The sequence below is a fragment of the Monodon monoceros genome, unplaced genomic scaffold (genome assembly GCF_005190385.1).
Source record: "Monodon monoceros isolate NGI ecotype Baffin Bay Population unplaced genomic scaffold, NGI_Narwhal_1 Super_Scaffold_15, whole genome shotgun sequence".
Lineage (NCBI taxonomy): Eukaryota > Metazoa > Chordata > Mammalia > Artiodactyla > Monodontidae > Monodon > Monodon monoceros.
The window spans coordinates 2,023,480-2,041,508 of NW_021703771.1; the positions used below are offsets into that span (position 1 = coordinate 2,023,480).

The window sequence follows — 18,029 nt, forward strand, 5'->3', positions numbered from 1 at the left end:
AGCATTTTCAGTTTTCTAACTGACACTGTTTTTCATTGCAAAGTCAAACATTTCTGATAAGATTGCCATCCCAGGGAGAGTACATACTTAACAAGCTGAGAGTGACTCAAATATCATTTTTTACTTGCTTAAGTAGTTGAAAACTTAGTTAATATTTAATCATTCATCTGCTTTAATACAAAATCAAGTTTTTTAGCATTTATTTTATTATTTCAATTCATCTGTGGCTGCACTTTGCTATTTACATAAATATGTAAATGTAGTATTTGTGTCAAATATCTTTTCGATCTGTAAAAGTGTATATCTAACTGAGTATATTTCCCTAAAAGACCAGTAATATATATGAATACTCAGTCTTTACCTTACTGATTTCAATTTTTGCATCCAGAAACTTAGATGTTAAACTTGTTTTCCCAAATTAACTCTTAATTTTTAAAATTTACTTTATAAGTCAAGTTTTTAAATGATTTCTTATATGAATACTGATTTTGTCTATATACACCTCTGCTACACCTCTGCAATGGTTGGGTATTCCTTCTAATTAATGCTATGGTAGTAACATAGGATTTCCTCAGACTTTGACTCAAAACATAATCTACTAAATATTTTTACTTATTTTGTTTCAGACATATTGAGACAATCTTTCAAAAGCAAAACTTCTATCCTTAGAAATCTGGTTAAATGATTTTGTTTATAAATAATTTTTTAAATGATTAGAAAATTTTATTACATGAGAAATATTTAAAAATCAATCTATGTATTTGATTAATCATTAAGTAGAAAATAATTATAGATGTGCTAGATTAATAATACTGAAATACAAAATGAATAAAACGTTAAACTATGATAATTTGGCATGAGTTGAAATAGCTCACTTTACTGCTGGACATGAGTTTAAGATATGTTTTTTTTTTTTAAGATATGTTTTTAACTCTTGGCCATAATGAAGGAGACCAAGTTGAAACATATTAAAAATCCCAAAATTCAACATGACAACCTTCTCTTTGTGGGTGATTCTAGATAACTTTACATTTCCTTCAGGTGTTTCTTTTATCTACATTTTATATCAGGAGATTTAATGAGGAAATTCAAGGACAATGTGCTCCTCTGGGTCAACTAGAGTCATTTAAAGTTTAGCTCATTCATCCTGGGTGACACCAGTGAGCTCTTAACATCATTACTGAAGAGACAGAAAATGTGTATTAAAAGTACATGATTGGCCTATTAGAATGCTGTGGAGTAAGAAGAAGGGAGGCACCTAATTTTTTAAAACAAATTTATTTTATATTTCCTGATTCACAGTTCAAATGGAATGAGCAATTTTAATTTTCTTTGCATGAAAATTTAACTAGGTGATATCACGCCTTTTGGGTACAGTTATGTAATTAAAATTTGCACCTGATTTTAAGAGTTCCAGTCATCAGCATATTGTCAGAGGAATTTTTGTGAGTTGAGACAAACTGCTTGCAAAAAGACATACTAACTTTGTGAAGGACAGCTAGAAAGATAAAACGAGTTAGGATTCAGGTTACTACCTGGTTGAGGAAATTTGGTTATTGACAAAGAATCAGTGAAGTAAATTCCTTTACTGGTTCTCATAACAGATGCAAGAATAATTAGAGACTGACTCAGATTTGCTAATAGTAAACCTATTCAAAATACAATGGGAAGAACCAACAAAATACTGTCACACCTATTCTTACCTACAACATTTCCATAGTGGTCATCCGTCTGCCTTCAATTCTTACTCCCTTTCCTGCCCAATCACAGGTTTAGGTCAGAAAAGATTACGAAGAGCTGAGGAAAGGAGATAGGAAAAATACTTCATATATTTTAGTCTACTTAAATATGCTTAAGTATATGTGGATCTGTCTTTCTCCCTTTCTCTCTCTGCACTCTGAGAAAACAATCTTTCTTCATCATTGGTGGACACTAATTAATAAACCTGAACTTTGAGTGACTATGACTCAGCTTCTCTAATCATTTTCAGTTAGCATATTTATTTGTGTGTTAAAAATAAATTTTCTTGAAATCTTTGTGTATTTATCTCCTGTTGCTGCTGTAGTAAATTACTATAACCTTAGTAGTTTAAAATATTTACTCCTTTATATTTCTGGAAGTCAGATATCTGAAATCTGTCCTACAGGGATCAAGCCAAGGTTTAGGAGGGCTCTGAGAGTGTAACCGAGCGGGACCCTATGAGGCCTTCCCAGAATAGACCCCAACCCGTGTCCTCCACCTGCCTTTTGTCTGTAGAAAATCTTTAGTCAAAGAATAAATTTAATCAGGGAACTGAGATAACGCAGAAAGAAAGGAAAACAGTCAAGCAAGACAAAATAATATTTTAGCCATTAAACAAAGTCAAGGACCTTTAGTTCTTCCTCAAGGACTATAGATAATATTCTGAGCCATGTCCTTTGAGCTATTTTGCAGTTACCTAAACACCCACCAGGTGGAAGAAGTTAACTGTCTGCTGCCCACAAGCATGTAGACCCCAGACTGATTGGAAGCAGAAGGTTGATGATGCCGACTCCCGATTACCTCGCCACAAGCCAATCAGAGGAACGTCCACGAGCTGACCATGCCCTGCTCCTTGAACACTGTAAGACTCCTCACTACCCCCTCCAGGGTCGGGTACAGAGTTTTGAGGGCATTAGCCCACTGTGGCCCCCTTTGCCTGGCAAAGCAATAAAACTGCTGTTTTCTACTTCACCCAAAACTCTGTCTCTACATTTCTACTTGGCACCGGTGAACAGAGGTCGAGTTTCAGCAAGAAGGGGAAACTCTGTTTCCATGACTTTTTCAGCATCTAGTGGCCACCTATATTCCTTGGCCTGTGGACTCTTCCTCCATCTTCAGAGAACATCATTCAAATTTCTGTGTCTGTCATCACATCACTTTCTCTGTCCCTTACTCTTTCTGTAGCTCTCTTATAAGAATCTTTGTGATTAAATCAGGCTCATCTGGATAATCTAGAATACTCTCCTCATATCAAGATCCTTGTCTCAATCACATCTTCAAAGTCTCTCTTTCCATATAAGATAACATTTATCGGTTCTTAGGATTACACAAGGGCTTATTTGGGGTGCCATTATTCAGCCAACCATATGCTGGATTCCCAGAACTGTTTATGAAAGTTATGCCTTCGGTTTATTTAACATCTACTTCTGATGCACCTGTTTACATAACTAACTCCTGATCATGAGCATTTAGGGAGGAAAGTAACCATCCTAAAGTTCCAAAACATGATACGAATGAGATTCATGTAAACAACTGCACTTTAAAAAGCAGTTTCACCAGTGATTTCTCCTTAATTTTTAAGTGGTGACTTTTAAATTGTAAAGATGTCTTCAAGCATGATTTTTTTCTATTCGTTTTTCTGTTTCATTATTAATGAAGACATATTGACATCTTTAGTTTATCTGAGGCACTTAAAGTATTTACATTTGTTTCTTTTAAATATGAGCGTTTCAACCATTCACAGAAATTGCACTAATATAGATGAATTAAGCTGTCACTTCTTCTAAAGTTATTTTAATTTACTTTTTCACTTGATATAAAAATTCTGCTGAAAATAAACAAGAGAAGTGACAAAATATATGCTTATAGTTTCTCCATTCTTGCTCTTATAAATGGATAAGGGTATGAAATAAATCAAGTCAAATTTTAAAAGTGTGAGAGAAGTTTTTGAATATATTCATAGCTTAAATTTTTTCCTACTATATAGTTAGTGTTAATTATTATAATTAATGAATAAAAAAACATGTGGAATTACAAAGTACTACTCATTGTAAACCAATTAATTTACAACTGCATGTAGATGTGACATGGACATAAACACTAATTCCTGAGTATTTCTATTTTTGTCCTAGAACTACTATTAAGACACCTGTAAATTTCCTGTACACAAAGTTCTTGACAAATAATAAAAGCTGTGTGGTAACTTTAATTTCTATTAATCCTTTTAAGTTGGAAACTTTTGTTGCTTTATTACTGCTTGCTGCCTAGGAAAGCAAAGTCAAGAGGACCCAGATAATACTATGGGAGTCTAATCATCAAAAAGTTTCTAACACTTTCTGTAACTAACAACCTTAGGGCAATAAAACCATTTCAAAATTGCTTAAAGATGAAACCTAGGAAAGTTTTTTCCTTGTGCTCTTTGAAAAATTTCTTTCAAGTCAAAGCATATAGTTTTTATTTACTTATTTAAAATGACAGTGATTCAAATGATTAAAATATACTGACAAACTAGAATAAAGAAGTAACTACACTGATGAAAAGTACTTTAAAACTAAAACCTAGTGTGAGGATGTTATTCTCTGTCAAAAACTGTTTTAGGCAGGAGCCAACTTCCCTGGCAAGAATCTGAACAAGAGCAGGAATAATTACACAACTAATGAAGGACACTCAGAAGCCATGGAAAAATCTGTCTAACCTCAAGATTATCATACTAAGTGAAGTAAGTCAGAAAAAGAAAAATGCCATATGATATCACTTATATGTGGAATCTAAAATATGAAACAAATGAACTTATCTATGAAACAGAAACAGATATAGAGAACAGATTGGAGTTGCCAAGGGAAGGGGGTGGGGGAGGGTTGGATTGAGGTTTGGGGTTAGTGGATGCAAACTATTATATATAGAATGGATAAACAACAAGGTCCTACTGTATAGCACAGGGAACTATATCCAATACCCTATGATAAACCATAACGGAAAGGAATATATATATATATATATATATATTCCTTTAAAATAGATATTTTAGATCTGATATTTCTTTGTTACAGAGGACTCTCTTGTGCACTGTAGAATGCTTAGCAGCAAACCTGGCCTCTACACCAGACATCAGTAGAAGACCCAACCCCTATTTGTGACAAGCAAAAATGTTCCTAGATGTTGCTGAGTGTCTCCTAGTGGGCAAAATTGCACTTGGTTCCTCTGGGAATCCCTTGTTTTTGACCTTAACTACTCTTTTCCACAGATGTCTGGATGTCTTGGTTCAAATGATGACAACTACTAATCCAGTCCCTAAACCTGAAGAGAGTATCTCTGAGGACTGATAAGGAATGAAAATATTGGTGTGTTCATCTGGTTGGAAGCTTGGAATGTGATTCTTGGGCCAATAGGAAATGGTGTCAGCTTTTCTGGTCATTTTGGAGTTTGTAGCAGATCATAGTGTGAATTTTAGATTTTGTCATATTTTGTATGTGTGTTAACTAATTTTGAGTATTCGTATCGTACTTGGCTTATCTAACACCTCTTTCTTTGATTTGTTGACTTTTAAGATATTTTACATACAAATTATTGGGAGCTGTTTTATTTATCACATAATTCTTCCCACCTTTCACCAAATGCATCTCTCTCCCAACCCCATGTTGGACTGGCTTTGACTACTGCATTATTAAGAGAAAGGTCTCCTGTTAGTTTATGGAATCTGGGCTTTTCCTTCATAGAAGAGACGTTTCAAGGTTCCCATCCACTCCATTTGGCCTGACTTGCCTTTGCTGAAGTTTTACTGCCTTTTCTGGAAGAAGGTTAGTCATATGCAAAGAAACAAGGAGATCTACCTTCATAGAGCTTACAGTTCAACTTACTCTAGTCTGACAGATAATAAAAGAGAGACGTGAAGAACTCTATTGTTATCTGGGAAGCTGGTTGGCGACAGATATTAAGAAGAACCATAGAAAAAGGAAGTGACATGTATGGGACTGGAAAACGTCAACATATTAGACTGGACATCTAGGGAAGGACTCATTGAGGGTAAACATTTGAGAAAAGGCCTAACAGAATGGAGAATCCCACAAATCAGACATTTGGGTCAAAATATTTAGTTCAAAAGCCCTGAGGCAAGAGCACACCTGGGTTCTAGGAAATTCAAAGAGGCCACTATTGGTGTTTTAGAGGGAACTAGAAGAAATAGGATTAATTAAGCCTCTGGTTAAACACTTACCTAATCTAGCCCTGGAAAGTCTAACTATGTCAGCCTTCGAATTCATCTGTGTGTGTGTGTGTGTGTGTGTGTGTGTGTGTGTGTGTGTGTGTGTATGAGAGAGAGACAGACAGACAGACACAGACACAGGCAGGCAGAGAAGAGAGAGCCAGAGAGAGAGACAGAGAGGGAGAGAGAAAGAGAGAGATTCGGTTTAGACTTTCTGTTGTTGAAACTAAATTTTAGAATTCTAAATTCTACAACACGTGCAACTTGTACTCATATTGAATTCTAATTGGAGATTTACTTTTTTCAGTGTGAGTTTGCATAAGTCACGCTTGTGGAAACTAATTGCTAAAAAAAAGATTTAACTAGAGAGGGGAAATAGAAGAGATAAAATAGATGGTGATGTTAAACTAAATGAGCTTTAAAATTTTTTTTTTGTTGGTTCACCAATGAAGCCTTATAAGGACTTACACAAAGATGAGATAAAACATAAACTGCATCCTTCTATCTGTATTCCTGAACCAGTTGTAAAAGAAGAGAAACAAAAGACTGTATACAAAGCTCTTGGGGCATTTTCTTTAATGGTATAACAAGCAGCAACCAACAATTCTGTCATAACATCAGGAAGCTATAAAGTATTTGGATAGACACAAACCAGAAATTGTGGTTCTAACTATGCGTATTAACTGTTAAAAATAAAATAAAATTTACTAGTAAATCACTGAAAGTCTAAGGAAAAGAAATTCTGAGTCATTGCTCTGAGGCAGTGTAAATAGTATATAATTGCATAGTGCCTATATTTTTACTTTATAATGTGTATAATACCAATCAGATTTTTTAATTTAGCGGCTGTCATTTATTCATTTTTATAAACATGAAAATTACAGTAAGTTTTTTTGCTATGAACTCAATGTTTTCAATGATTTATTCATACATAGTGATTATTAGAAATCTGACTATCAATTGTAAAGTAACAATTGTTTTATCATGAGGGCATTTATATTATTAATATTGAGAATGTAATTGACATTGTGAAAGTGCTTGATTAGAAATTCTTCATTACAATTTCAATGAGAAAGTTTACCATCTTTATGCCACTTCAATTAGAAAGAAATTGAATTGAAAATAGAGACATTTAACCCATGATGAAGAGCATGGCTTAGAATGAATAAGGTTCTGACCTATGGGCTTTTTTACCCCTAATATTGTCCAGCCTATTGCATTTAATATAAACTTCCTAATCTTAAAGTCATTACAGGATATGCCTTATTCTTCATATTACTTCAATTAAATGAATAATCAAAAGACATAATTTTCTGATTATAATTTTAGTCTAATCTCATTAATTAGAGTAAACCACTGTCAAATTATTGGTTTATTTCATTTTAGCCTATATACACATCTGTATAATACAAATATCATCCAGACTCCACTGGCCATCAAAACTCCGATCAATCTTGGTCTTCCCTTACATCCGGGATTAACTCGGAGCCTCTCTGTGAATCCTCAAACCCTATTCTCCACACTTCTCTCTGGTTCCCTGTTTCTCTGTCTCCATGTGTATTAATTTGTCCCTGGACCTCGCAGGTCACAGACCTCAGAAACTTCATGTTTCCATAAAAGTAATTCAAATATACCAGGGAAATCTCATGTTTATTAAAATTGATAAAGTCGTAAATGAGTATGGAGATGGAAGACATCAGATGTTACATCATCTTGTACCATCTGACTCGCTCCCTCCCCTGAATGTTATGCTGCCTGATATACAACCTCTTCAGATGTCTGAGCACTCTGGGAGGATGACTGCTGTAGGAGGAGAACTGCCATGACTGTTGACCTTTCCCACAACCCAGCAAGTTCATAAACAACATCTTATTTTGTTATGAGCAGCAGTTAATATCATATATATATATATATATATATATATAACTAAACTGTAGTTAGACTAATACAGCCAATTTTTACTACACATTCTGATTTGAGTATTTTCCAAAAATCATGATACACTTCAAAAGTATAGACTAAATTGGATGTATGTTCTATTATATGGGTACATTATAATTTTTAGCTATTTTTTGCTTAATTTGATTACTTTGATTCTAAAATAAGTAACAATATAGTGAATATTTCCTACATGTTTGATGTAATCTTGTTTTCTTCAGGTATTTCTAGATTTTGAATGATTATGGATTGAAAACCTTGGGTACATTCTACTAAATTGCCATGCATTGGGTTGATATCAAGTCCTATTTTCCCTGTATACATGTGAGAATGCTGTCTCATTCTTCCATGTGGTATGGAAAGGACACCAAGGATCCCGAAGAAAAGTCTTTTGACTTTTCTTGGACTTGGAGAGAGAAAGCAGGGCTAGGGGTGGAGAAGTAGTAAGTTGATGTGCAGAAGAACTCTCAGCCAAGGCCCCTCCATGAGGAGGTCTCCCTGGAGGCTCCTGGGACTGTCCCAGCTGAGGCCCTCGCACCACACAAAGAAACGGGCTTGGACTGGGAATAAAATGCATGTGAGCCGGGCTGAGGGGGGTTGGGGTGTGGCTGAGTGTCGACTGCAACTCTTTCCAGGCACCTGTGGAGCACTGGCTGGGCACCCAGTCCAATGTGGGCCACTTCCCCCACGAGGCCTGCCCGGGCAATGCCTCCTAATTGTCTAGGGTTGAGGGTGAAAGGTCACACATAAGATTTTGGCCTAGAGCTAGACTCTGCATGTCTCCTTAAGGTCCATCAATATTCCCCTATATATTTTTCATACATATGTTAATATATATACACAAGATATTTTTAAGTATATACAGCATTATAATTTTTGTATTTTCTTCATGAATTGAAATTATGCTATTAAAAATCATCATAAATTTCTTATTTTATGCCTTAAAGTCTAGTTTACATTAAATTAATATAGGCATCACCAATTTCTTTTATTGGTATTACACTGATATATCTTTTTCCCTCATTTTATTTCAGTAAAGACATTATATTTTGATTGTCTCATGTAAACAATAAACATCTGGATTATATTTATTTTTAATGAAAATTCAGTTTGGTAATCTTGGCGTATGGTTGCCATTTTTCTATGTTTTGATGAGCAGAAGCTTTAAGCTTGTCCAATCAATTGGTTTTGTGTCCTTTGCTCAGTGAAAGGCCATGAGGAGTAGCCTTTGTTTTTCTGCTTGTTTTTCTTCCCTAGGAGCTTAATAATTTTATCATTTATTCTTAGACAAACTCACTGGTTAATTTTATATTTTTTAATTTATAGATTTTTAATAAACGGTCATGAGGTATGTATATCAAACCCTCTTACTGCTATTTTTTCTGTCTTTATATTTTATTTCATTTACTTACTTTTTTAGACTGGTAAGGAAAAGAAGGAAAAAAATCTGAGTTGTCTAGTCCTATGTCAAATTAATTAAGCTTATAATCACAAACTCTCCCCCTAAGAAAACTCCCAGGCCAGATGCTTCAGTGGTGACATCCATCAAATATTTGAATAAGAAATAGTCCATTATACACAAAATGTTACAAGTAATAGAGGGGGAGGGAACAAATCTTCACTCTTTTTTTTTTTTTTTTTTTGGTACGCGGGCCTCTCACTATTGTGGCATCCCCCGTTGCGGAGCACAGGCTCCAGACGCGCAGGCTCAGTGGCCATGGCTCACGGGCCCAGCCACTCTGCAGCATGTGGGATCTTCCCGGACCGGGGCAGGACCCCGTGTCCCCTGCATCATCAGGTGGACTCTCAACCACTGCGCCACCAGGGAAGACCTCCACTCATTTTTATGAGGCTACATTAACCCTGATGCTAAAATCTGATAAAGACACTATGAGAAAATAAAAGTACAGTCTTATTATTTTAATATTTATACATTATTATACTATTTATTATTTAAAATTTAAGCATTCTTTATTAATATATGAATACAAGTATTTTAGTAATAAGTTGAATACAGAAATAGATAAAATGTCTCAAGGCCAAGAAAAAGTTTTCTTAAGGATGCAATATTTACTCAGAATTCTAAATCAGTTACTATATTTCACCATATTAACACACTACAAAAGAAAAATGATATGATCTTCTAACTACATTCAGACATTCTGAATAAGCAATTGACAAACCTCACCAACCGTTCATGATACAGACTCAGTAAATTAGGAATCAAAGGGAATGTCTTCAATCTGATAGAGGCTATCTCCAAATATCTAAGAGTACAAGTGAAAGTCTGATTGCTTTCCCCCTAAAATTGGCAAATGTATGCACAGTTCTCTTCACCTGTTATTAGAAATTCTTATCAATATAATAAAATATGTAAAAGAAATAAAATATAAAGATAGGAAAAATAGATGTAAGGGGTTTGATATACATATCTCATGGCTGTTCATTAAAAATCTATAAGTTACAAGAAAATAGAACTAACCAGACCAATAGCATTCCTTTCTTGCTAATATTTTATCTAATGGAAGTCATTAAACTTAAATTAGAATTACCAACAAAAAAAAAAAAAAGAAAGAAAGCAGAGTCTGCAAGGTGATGAAAAGTTCAGTTAAATTTCTTAAAAGAAAAATTCAAATTGGAGTTAGAGTCAATAACATACAGGTAATTGTTGAGGCGCTATCAAAGGTGAGACCTCCCAGATAAAATCGGCAGTGGAGGAAGAAAAACATAAACATAAATGTCAGAGATAAATACTCAGAGACTATCCTGAAACAAAACAGGAACCAAAACCAAAACATAAACAGGATAATATCAAATAAATTAAAACCAAAATGGGAGAGACATTTCAACTAGACATTTTGCTACTCAGGAAAGGGTAGGTACATTGTAAAGGAAGAAGAAATGGTAATACATCCCTTATATTGAACATAGATATGTGTAGTGCTTGCAAGTATGAGTTCTGGAGTCGGAGTACTTTCCAATATGCCTCATCCCCATCGACATATGTGAACTTGAGGAAATATTCAAAAGCTCAGTAGACATTTTATTTTTCTATAAAATGCAATGAGATTTATGTGAAGATCAAATGAGGTAATAACCGTTATGATACACTATAATGCCAAATGTATTATAGGTGCTAAAAGTTATGTTCTTATACTATGTATTCTTGTGCAGTAACATTATTATATTTTAGGATGTTTGCAAAAGTACACATATATATTTTTCCATGGTCCGTTCCATAAGCTGGATTCACATTTTTTTCAAAATATTTTATTAAAATATTTTATAACCCAGAAAAGTAGAGAAAATAATAAAATGAACAGCATGATCTTACCATCCTTATTTGCTAAAAGTTAGTTAAAAAAAATAAAGCATTACAGATACGTTGGAAGTCCCATCTGCCCCATTTCACTCCCTAACCTATATCCCTATAAGTGTCTTTCTAGTAAAGCCAGTGTGTGTAAATAACCTTCATGTAAATGTTTACTCTTCTGCTATAGACTATGCAATCATAGTAAATATGGATTTGCTTGTATTTCAAAATTTTAGTTAATCATTATCATAATTTACATATATAATTTTTCAATAATATTTTAAAATTCAACATTATACTTTGATATTTATAAATATTAATACATGTTCACTATTTTAATCATTCTTTATAATCTCATGGTATGACTGTGCCAGGATAAATTGATCCATTTTCCTATCCATAGGCCTTAGATTGATTCAGATTTGGAGTGAAAATTTTTGTACACATCTCTTTCAGTACAAACGTAATTATTTCTCCAATAGACCTACCTAAAAATGGAGCTTCTGAGTTGTAGGATATGGCTTACCATGTGTAACATACACACTCTGTTTTTGTAAAGTCATTTTGAAAACTACCCCCACAAATAATATATTTTATGCCCTAATAACTACGAGACAAATTGTATTTCCCACCTGGCTCAAGAGCTGAAGGCATTAGTAACTATGGTTTTATATATACAGACACATATAACCAGTACTCAATTAGTTATATACTTATTTTATAATAAATACACTGACTAGAACACTTAATAATGCCCTCCCGACATAATTCTTATAAGTTAAAAACCTCCAGTACTAAACCTTATATAACTCATATTTAAATATGCAGAAAATGATATATTTATCTGGCTTATATTAATAAAAGCATTTGAAATAGGGACTGACAGAAGCTGTTGCATTTTGAGGTGCTAAGCTACTTTGCCACAAACTAAATTACTTACTCTGAATCTTCCGATTACATTGAAACACCATCCTTCATTCAGACAGTTGATGGTGAAAAGTCTGCAGTGGTCAGTTACTTTCTCACAGTTTTTTCCAGTGAATCCTGGAATACAACTGTAAATGCATCACTGTAAGTAAAAAAACTTGCAATTTAAATATTTTCACAGAAGTCTATTAACAGGCTGTCCAAAATACTAATGCTTTGTTTAAATTACATACAACATTTATTATCACATTATGTTTTCAATCATTGATTTTGTCCATGCATACTTGTGTTCTTTTTGTTTGTTTGTTTGTTTGTTTGCATTCAGCCTGGGATCAGTTTATTTTATTTATTTATTTATTTATTTATTTATTTATTTTTACATCTTTATTGGAGTATAATTGCTTTACAATGATGTGTTAGTTTCTGCTTTATAACAAAGTGAATCAGTTATATGTATACATATGTTCCCATATCTCTTCCCTTTTGTGTCTCCCTCCCTCCCACCCTCCCTATCCCACCCCTCTAGGTGGTCACAAAGCACCGAGCTGATCTCCCTGTGCTATGGGGCTGCTTCCCACTAGCTATCTATTTTACGTTTGGTAGTGTATATATGTACATTCCACTCTCTCGCTTTGTCACAGCTTACACTTCCTCCTCTCCATATCCTCAAGTCCATTCTCTAGTAGGTCTGTGACTTTATTCCTGTCTTACCCCTAGGTTCTTCACGACATTTTTTTCCTTAGATTCCATATATATGTGTTAGCATACAGTATTTGTCTTTATCTTTCTGACTTACTTCACTCTGTATGACAGACTCTAGGTCCATCCACCTCATTACAAATAGCTCAATTTCGTTTCTTTTTATGGCTGAGTAATATTCCATTGTATATATGTGCCACATCTTCTTTATCCATTCATCCGATGATGGACCGTTAGGTTGTTTCCATCTCTGGGCTATTGTAAATAGAGCTTCAGTGAACATTTTGGTACATGACTCTTTTTGAACTTTGGTTTTCTCAGGGTATATGCCCAGTAGTGGGATTTCTGGGTCATATGGTAGTTCTATTTGTAGCTTATTAAGGAACCTCCATACCACTGTGGAGAACAGTATGGACATACTTGTGTTCTTTACAAAGTAGAAGTTTTATTTGTTTAGAGGGAATGTGAATAAACTACATCTTCATTGAATGGTCTTAATATTACCTTTTGGAGATGTAAGAGTAAAATCAACTTTGGCCTAAATGGATATTTAACAATAAAATATAGGTTTTAGAAAACTATTGGAATAAATGAAAACATTATTGAAATGTGAAGAAAAATGGCAAGTGAGGTTTCTAATGTCTAGTAGAGCCATTCTATATTGATGATATGCTCTCAGGAGTTAACGATGACACAGGAATTTTAGACATATTGTAAAGAATTACAGTGGACAGTGTATGGTCATAGCTGGGCCAAATATAAGGTTTTGTCTGTTTCTTTGTTAGTTGTCATAGTTACCTTTTTTATAAAGCAATCAGGTTTTTTGAGTGTAATCTAAGTGCCTGATATCAAGCTTTGGATTGCCATGGCATCCATTGTCACACATCCACCTGGAATAAACATATTGCCAGCTGTGTGATGCCTACTCGGGCCTAGACAAGAAGCCTGGCCTCACGTACCCTGGAGCTCCCTTTTTAGAGACCCCTGAGTGACCCAGGTAACTGGCCTCTTGAGTGACCCCACCTTCACACCTTACCCTTCCTGTTCCCTGATTCTCACTGTTAGGGTTTAAATTCACCAATAACGAGTGACCCCACCCTCAACCCCAGTAAGGCAGAGAGCCCCAGGCTCTCCTCTCTCTCTCTGTGTGTCTTTCTCTCTTCCCGCCTTGTCACAGGGCTGTCGGTGCTGGTGCCCTTTACCCTCCAGGCCCTGTGAGTATTATCAGGACTTTTCTTTTAAGTTCCCTGATGGTTGCTGCTGAGGTGTGTCTTGCAGTCATAATAAGACCCACAAGGGCCACTCTAGCCAGAACATTGGTTCTCTTTGGGGAAATGTCCTTGGGGGTTGCCACAGGTAGTGCAGACCAGGTGAGGGCCCCGGGCATTCCTAGCCAATGGCATCACTATCTAAAGACTGAGACAGACAGGAAATCAATCTGGATTCCAGTCCACTGCAGTGCATTAGCTGCAATCAATAAGGTGCTAAAGAACACACAGTGGTGTTCAGGCTTTCTTTGCCTTCACTCTCATTAATTCATGAGAAATATTCCAGTCTTTTAACTCACATTTAGTAAACTTCTGCTATCAAGTGAATTGGGCACCAAATCAAATGATAATATGTCTCTCTAAAGTACACACTAGAGGATTATCACCAAAAATTATACTTGTTAAAATGAAGTTGTTACAAGCTGAGTTAATAATAAAATGAACTGTACCATATAGTCATTATTTTAAATTTATTAAGTACACTGTATAATTTCATAAAAGAACCCAAGGCCACACTGACACAGTCCAACGAAAATAGCATCAGTAAAACACTTCAGTAATTCACCTTTCCTGCTGTTTGAGGCTCAGCTTTGCAAACTCACCTTGAGAATTAAATCATACCTTCATCCATCAGGAATAACCATGCATTTTTTTTTAAGATCTACAATGTGCCAGCCACTAGGTTAATTATTTTCACAAATGTATTATTTTCTAATTCAATTTTCATAATTCTTGTGTGATATTAATTATTACCACTATGATATAAATGAGGAAAGATATTCAAAAAAGTTAAGTCAGTTGCTTTGGTCATATGACTAGTTTTAGAGCTGTTATTAAAGTATGATTTAAATTTAAATGTATTGTACTCTTCTACTCCACTGATGAAACCTGTGAAGCTATGCTTACCTTGCTTCTTTTATCCTGAGGAACTAACCAGAGATCCAGAAATCATTCCAAGTACCACTTAGTTATGAAAGGTATCATGTTCACCTTTTCCTAATCGGGATGTGGATGGCAGAAAGAGGGAAGCAACAAAATATCCTAAAATTGTGATGAGTTATGGCTATCATGTTTTAATTTTCCTTTTAAGTGGGAATGAATTAAATTGGACAAGACTAGCTATCAATATACTCACTTGTATTTGTATTATTCTGGAGTATGGTTTTAAAAGATGAGAGCCAGGGTTATGAATTAAATGAAGAACTAATATTCAGTCATTAATGAGACCAGGTTGACAGACTGCTAGATGAAGATTAGGCAACAGAATCTCTGAGAAAGATGTTTCTAAACAATCCAGGGCTTATTGATCATGAAAAATTGGCCCAAAATGTTAACACTATCATTACAAACCAAGAAGGAAGCCCCAAAACACCATATGTGACCCTTGACCCAGGGAAGTTTACCCCAAAGGCAGAGGAAACCTGTTGAGTTTCAGGTAATCAACCATCATATGCCTCCACTACCCCCACCCCTCCCACCCCCATGGCTTGAAATCTAAGAGAAACTCCAGAATCTCATTCACAAGGAAAATGACATCCTCATAACTCAGCCTGAGGTCAGGGAAATAAAACACTTAAATAGCATTCTTAAATACATGATATGATGATCAGAGAGTGCAAACATTTAAATCAAGGTTTGTAGGGTATGCAGTTACAGTTCACGATGAATAATAAGACATGACCATGGGGAATGGGTCAAGATTAGATGGAGGAGGAAAAAAATTATAAAATAACCATCAAAGGATTTAAGCAATCAGGTAGGTTGATTCCCAAGATGGATGCTGAAGTCATCAAGAAAGATGACAATAGTTGTAGAGAAAAGGACACAAGCCAGATGCTAGAGCCATAGTCGGGGATGGACAGGACCTGAGAGAAGAGGAGATGCTTGAAAGGAGCCTGGGGACAGAGAAACAGAGTTAGGGAGAGAATGATCTATGGAATAGCTATGTGCTAAAAATAGACAGGCTTTTGAGGGGAAAGAAAACTGGTCTGGATATGGCAACAATGGCAAGGCTACCTACACAGTTCCTCAACAGATGTACGCAGGTTGTGGGTGAATGGATACAGCCACCAAAGAAGACTCCAGGTTTCAGCCAGAAAACAGAAAGGTATATAAAGAGAGTGTGGTGTTGCAGAATTTGCTGCTGACAAATGAGATCCCAAGGGCACAGCAGAGAATATTGGATATTGAAGTGTTAGAGGCTGTACAGAGCAGTGTGGGGCTAAGACTGATTTGATCAGGTATGAGCTGGAAGACTTGGAGGTTACAGGATACTAATTCAACCTTTATGTATATAGCTCTGTACTAACTTCTGTCATTATGTTTTGTTAGTTATTATTCACAGGGAAATTAATAGCTTCAGGACTAAGAGAAGAAATTATACATATATTTTCAAAATGAAGCACATAGGGGGCCAAATTTAAGGATGACTTCTGTCAACTATAACAGTCCCTGAAAATATAAAATTATATGAATAAAGCAGAAGGTCCTCTTGATAAAGAAATGTAAACAATGTCCCAGATATCTTCAGTTGGAATAGAGTTTATAACCATAATCTGAAATTTTAATACTGTGGTTAAACTTTAACAAACTTTTTTACCATGTTAAATTTCAAATTTCAGAATGATTTATTCAAAAGGAAAGCTTAGCCTTATAAATATGGCTATTGATTTCAAGGAAAGAAAAATGTAGCAACCTAGCTTTTGAGATAATTAACTCCAAGAGATTGAGGTTTCCTGTTAGTTAGGAATTATTGGGTGACCAAGTTCCTCATCCAAATGTGTGATTGCTATTTTTAAAATAATTTTTCAAAATTAATGTGAAAATATAACTTTATTATTTGTTGAAAGGAAATATTTTGACCTATATATGTCTGTGTTACGATGTTCTATTTCAAAGTCACAGTGCATGCTTAATTAGATTTACTTGTGACAGACACTGAAAACCCTAACCCCACCCATGGCTGATGTGGAGAGACATCATACAGACTAATGAAATGCTGAAACTCATGTGAGAAAAAAAAAAAAAAAAAGTATGTTAATACACTGAATTGACACTTAAGCAGCGCAAGCTATAAATGCAACTCTGAGTAGGAAACAGGAAAAAAAAAACAAGCTGAGAGAATAAAATAGAACATTATTATCCCATGAAATATCTTAGAATTTGAGTGGAGAAAATAAAAAGTTTAGAAAGCAAAAACATGTATATATAACATAATTTCTGATTTTTTAAAACCATAGTACTTATTATTATCTAGTTTATGGTGTCTTTTACAAAGATAACTCTCAATAAATATTTTTTAAACAATTGATTTTCAGGTTGGAAAAAAAAATGATGTAAGAGAAAGACACTAGCTGGTTGCATTACTCTCTATTTCCTGATTCATGTTTCTTCATTTTATTCTGAATATTCAGAAGACAATCATCTTTACATTAGACAATATTAGAGTCACTGCATTCAGTAAATATTAAAATAGCTAAGTGTGTGTGTCTCTGCGTGTGTACTTGTGTTTGTATGTGACTGTGTGATTGTTTGTGATGGCAGTATCAGAACAGTGGGTCCTGACACTCTTTAAAGCCCTCGTGTGGTCTGGTGGGACATGCACTCCCATCCCTGGTGTGTAGTGGAGAATGTAGAGTACTGCTCTCTCCAGTTGTGATGCCCTGCCCTCCAGTGCCCTGAGCCTTCAGCCCCCAGCCTCCAGCAGAGAGCTAATCAGGACCTGGAAGGCCTCACTGGAGCTGTGCTGGGCAGTGCCCTGGACATCACCTCTTACATAGGGAAAGGGGGCCCCAGAGACTGCAGCTTCAACATTGCCTTTGAAGGAGCTTCCCAGCTATCCACTGAGCTCCTGACAAGCCCTCACACCCCTAACTCCTTGCCAACACTCTCAATTGCCCCACTAGGATCTAACTTCAAGGCCATCAAGGTGAACCTCTTATCA

At 35.2% G+C, this 18,029-nt stretch overlaps 1 protein-coding gene across 1 annotated transcript in view; it reads right to left on the reverse strand.

Moving 5' to 3' along the window:
• Positions 1 to 18,029, reverse strand: part of EYS (eyes shut homolog) — a 1,642,163-nt gene that overhangs the window by 1,521,363 nt on the left and 102,771 nt on the right. Inside the window, exon 5 of the mRNA XM_029223300.1 lies at positions 12,133 to 12,247. Coding sequence (XP_029079133.1) covers positions 12,133 to 12,247 — 115 coding nt within the window. The remainder of the gene's footprint in view (positions 1 to 12,132; positions 12,248 to 18,029) is intronic.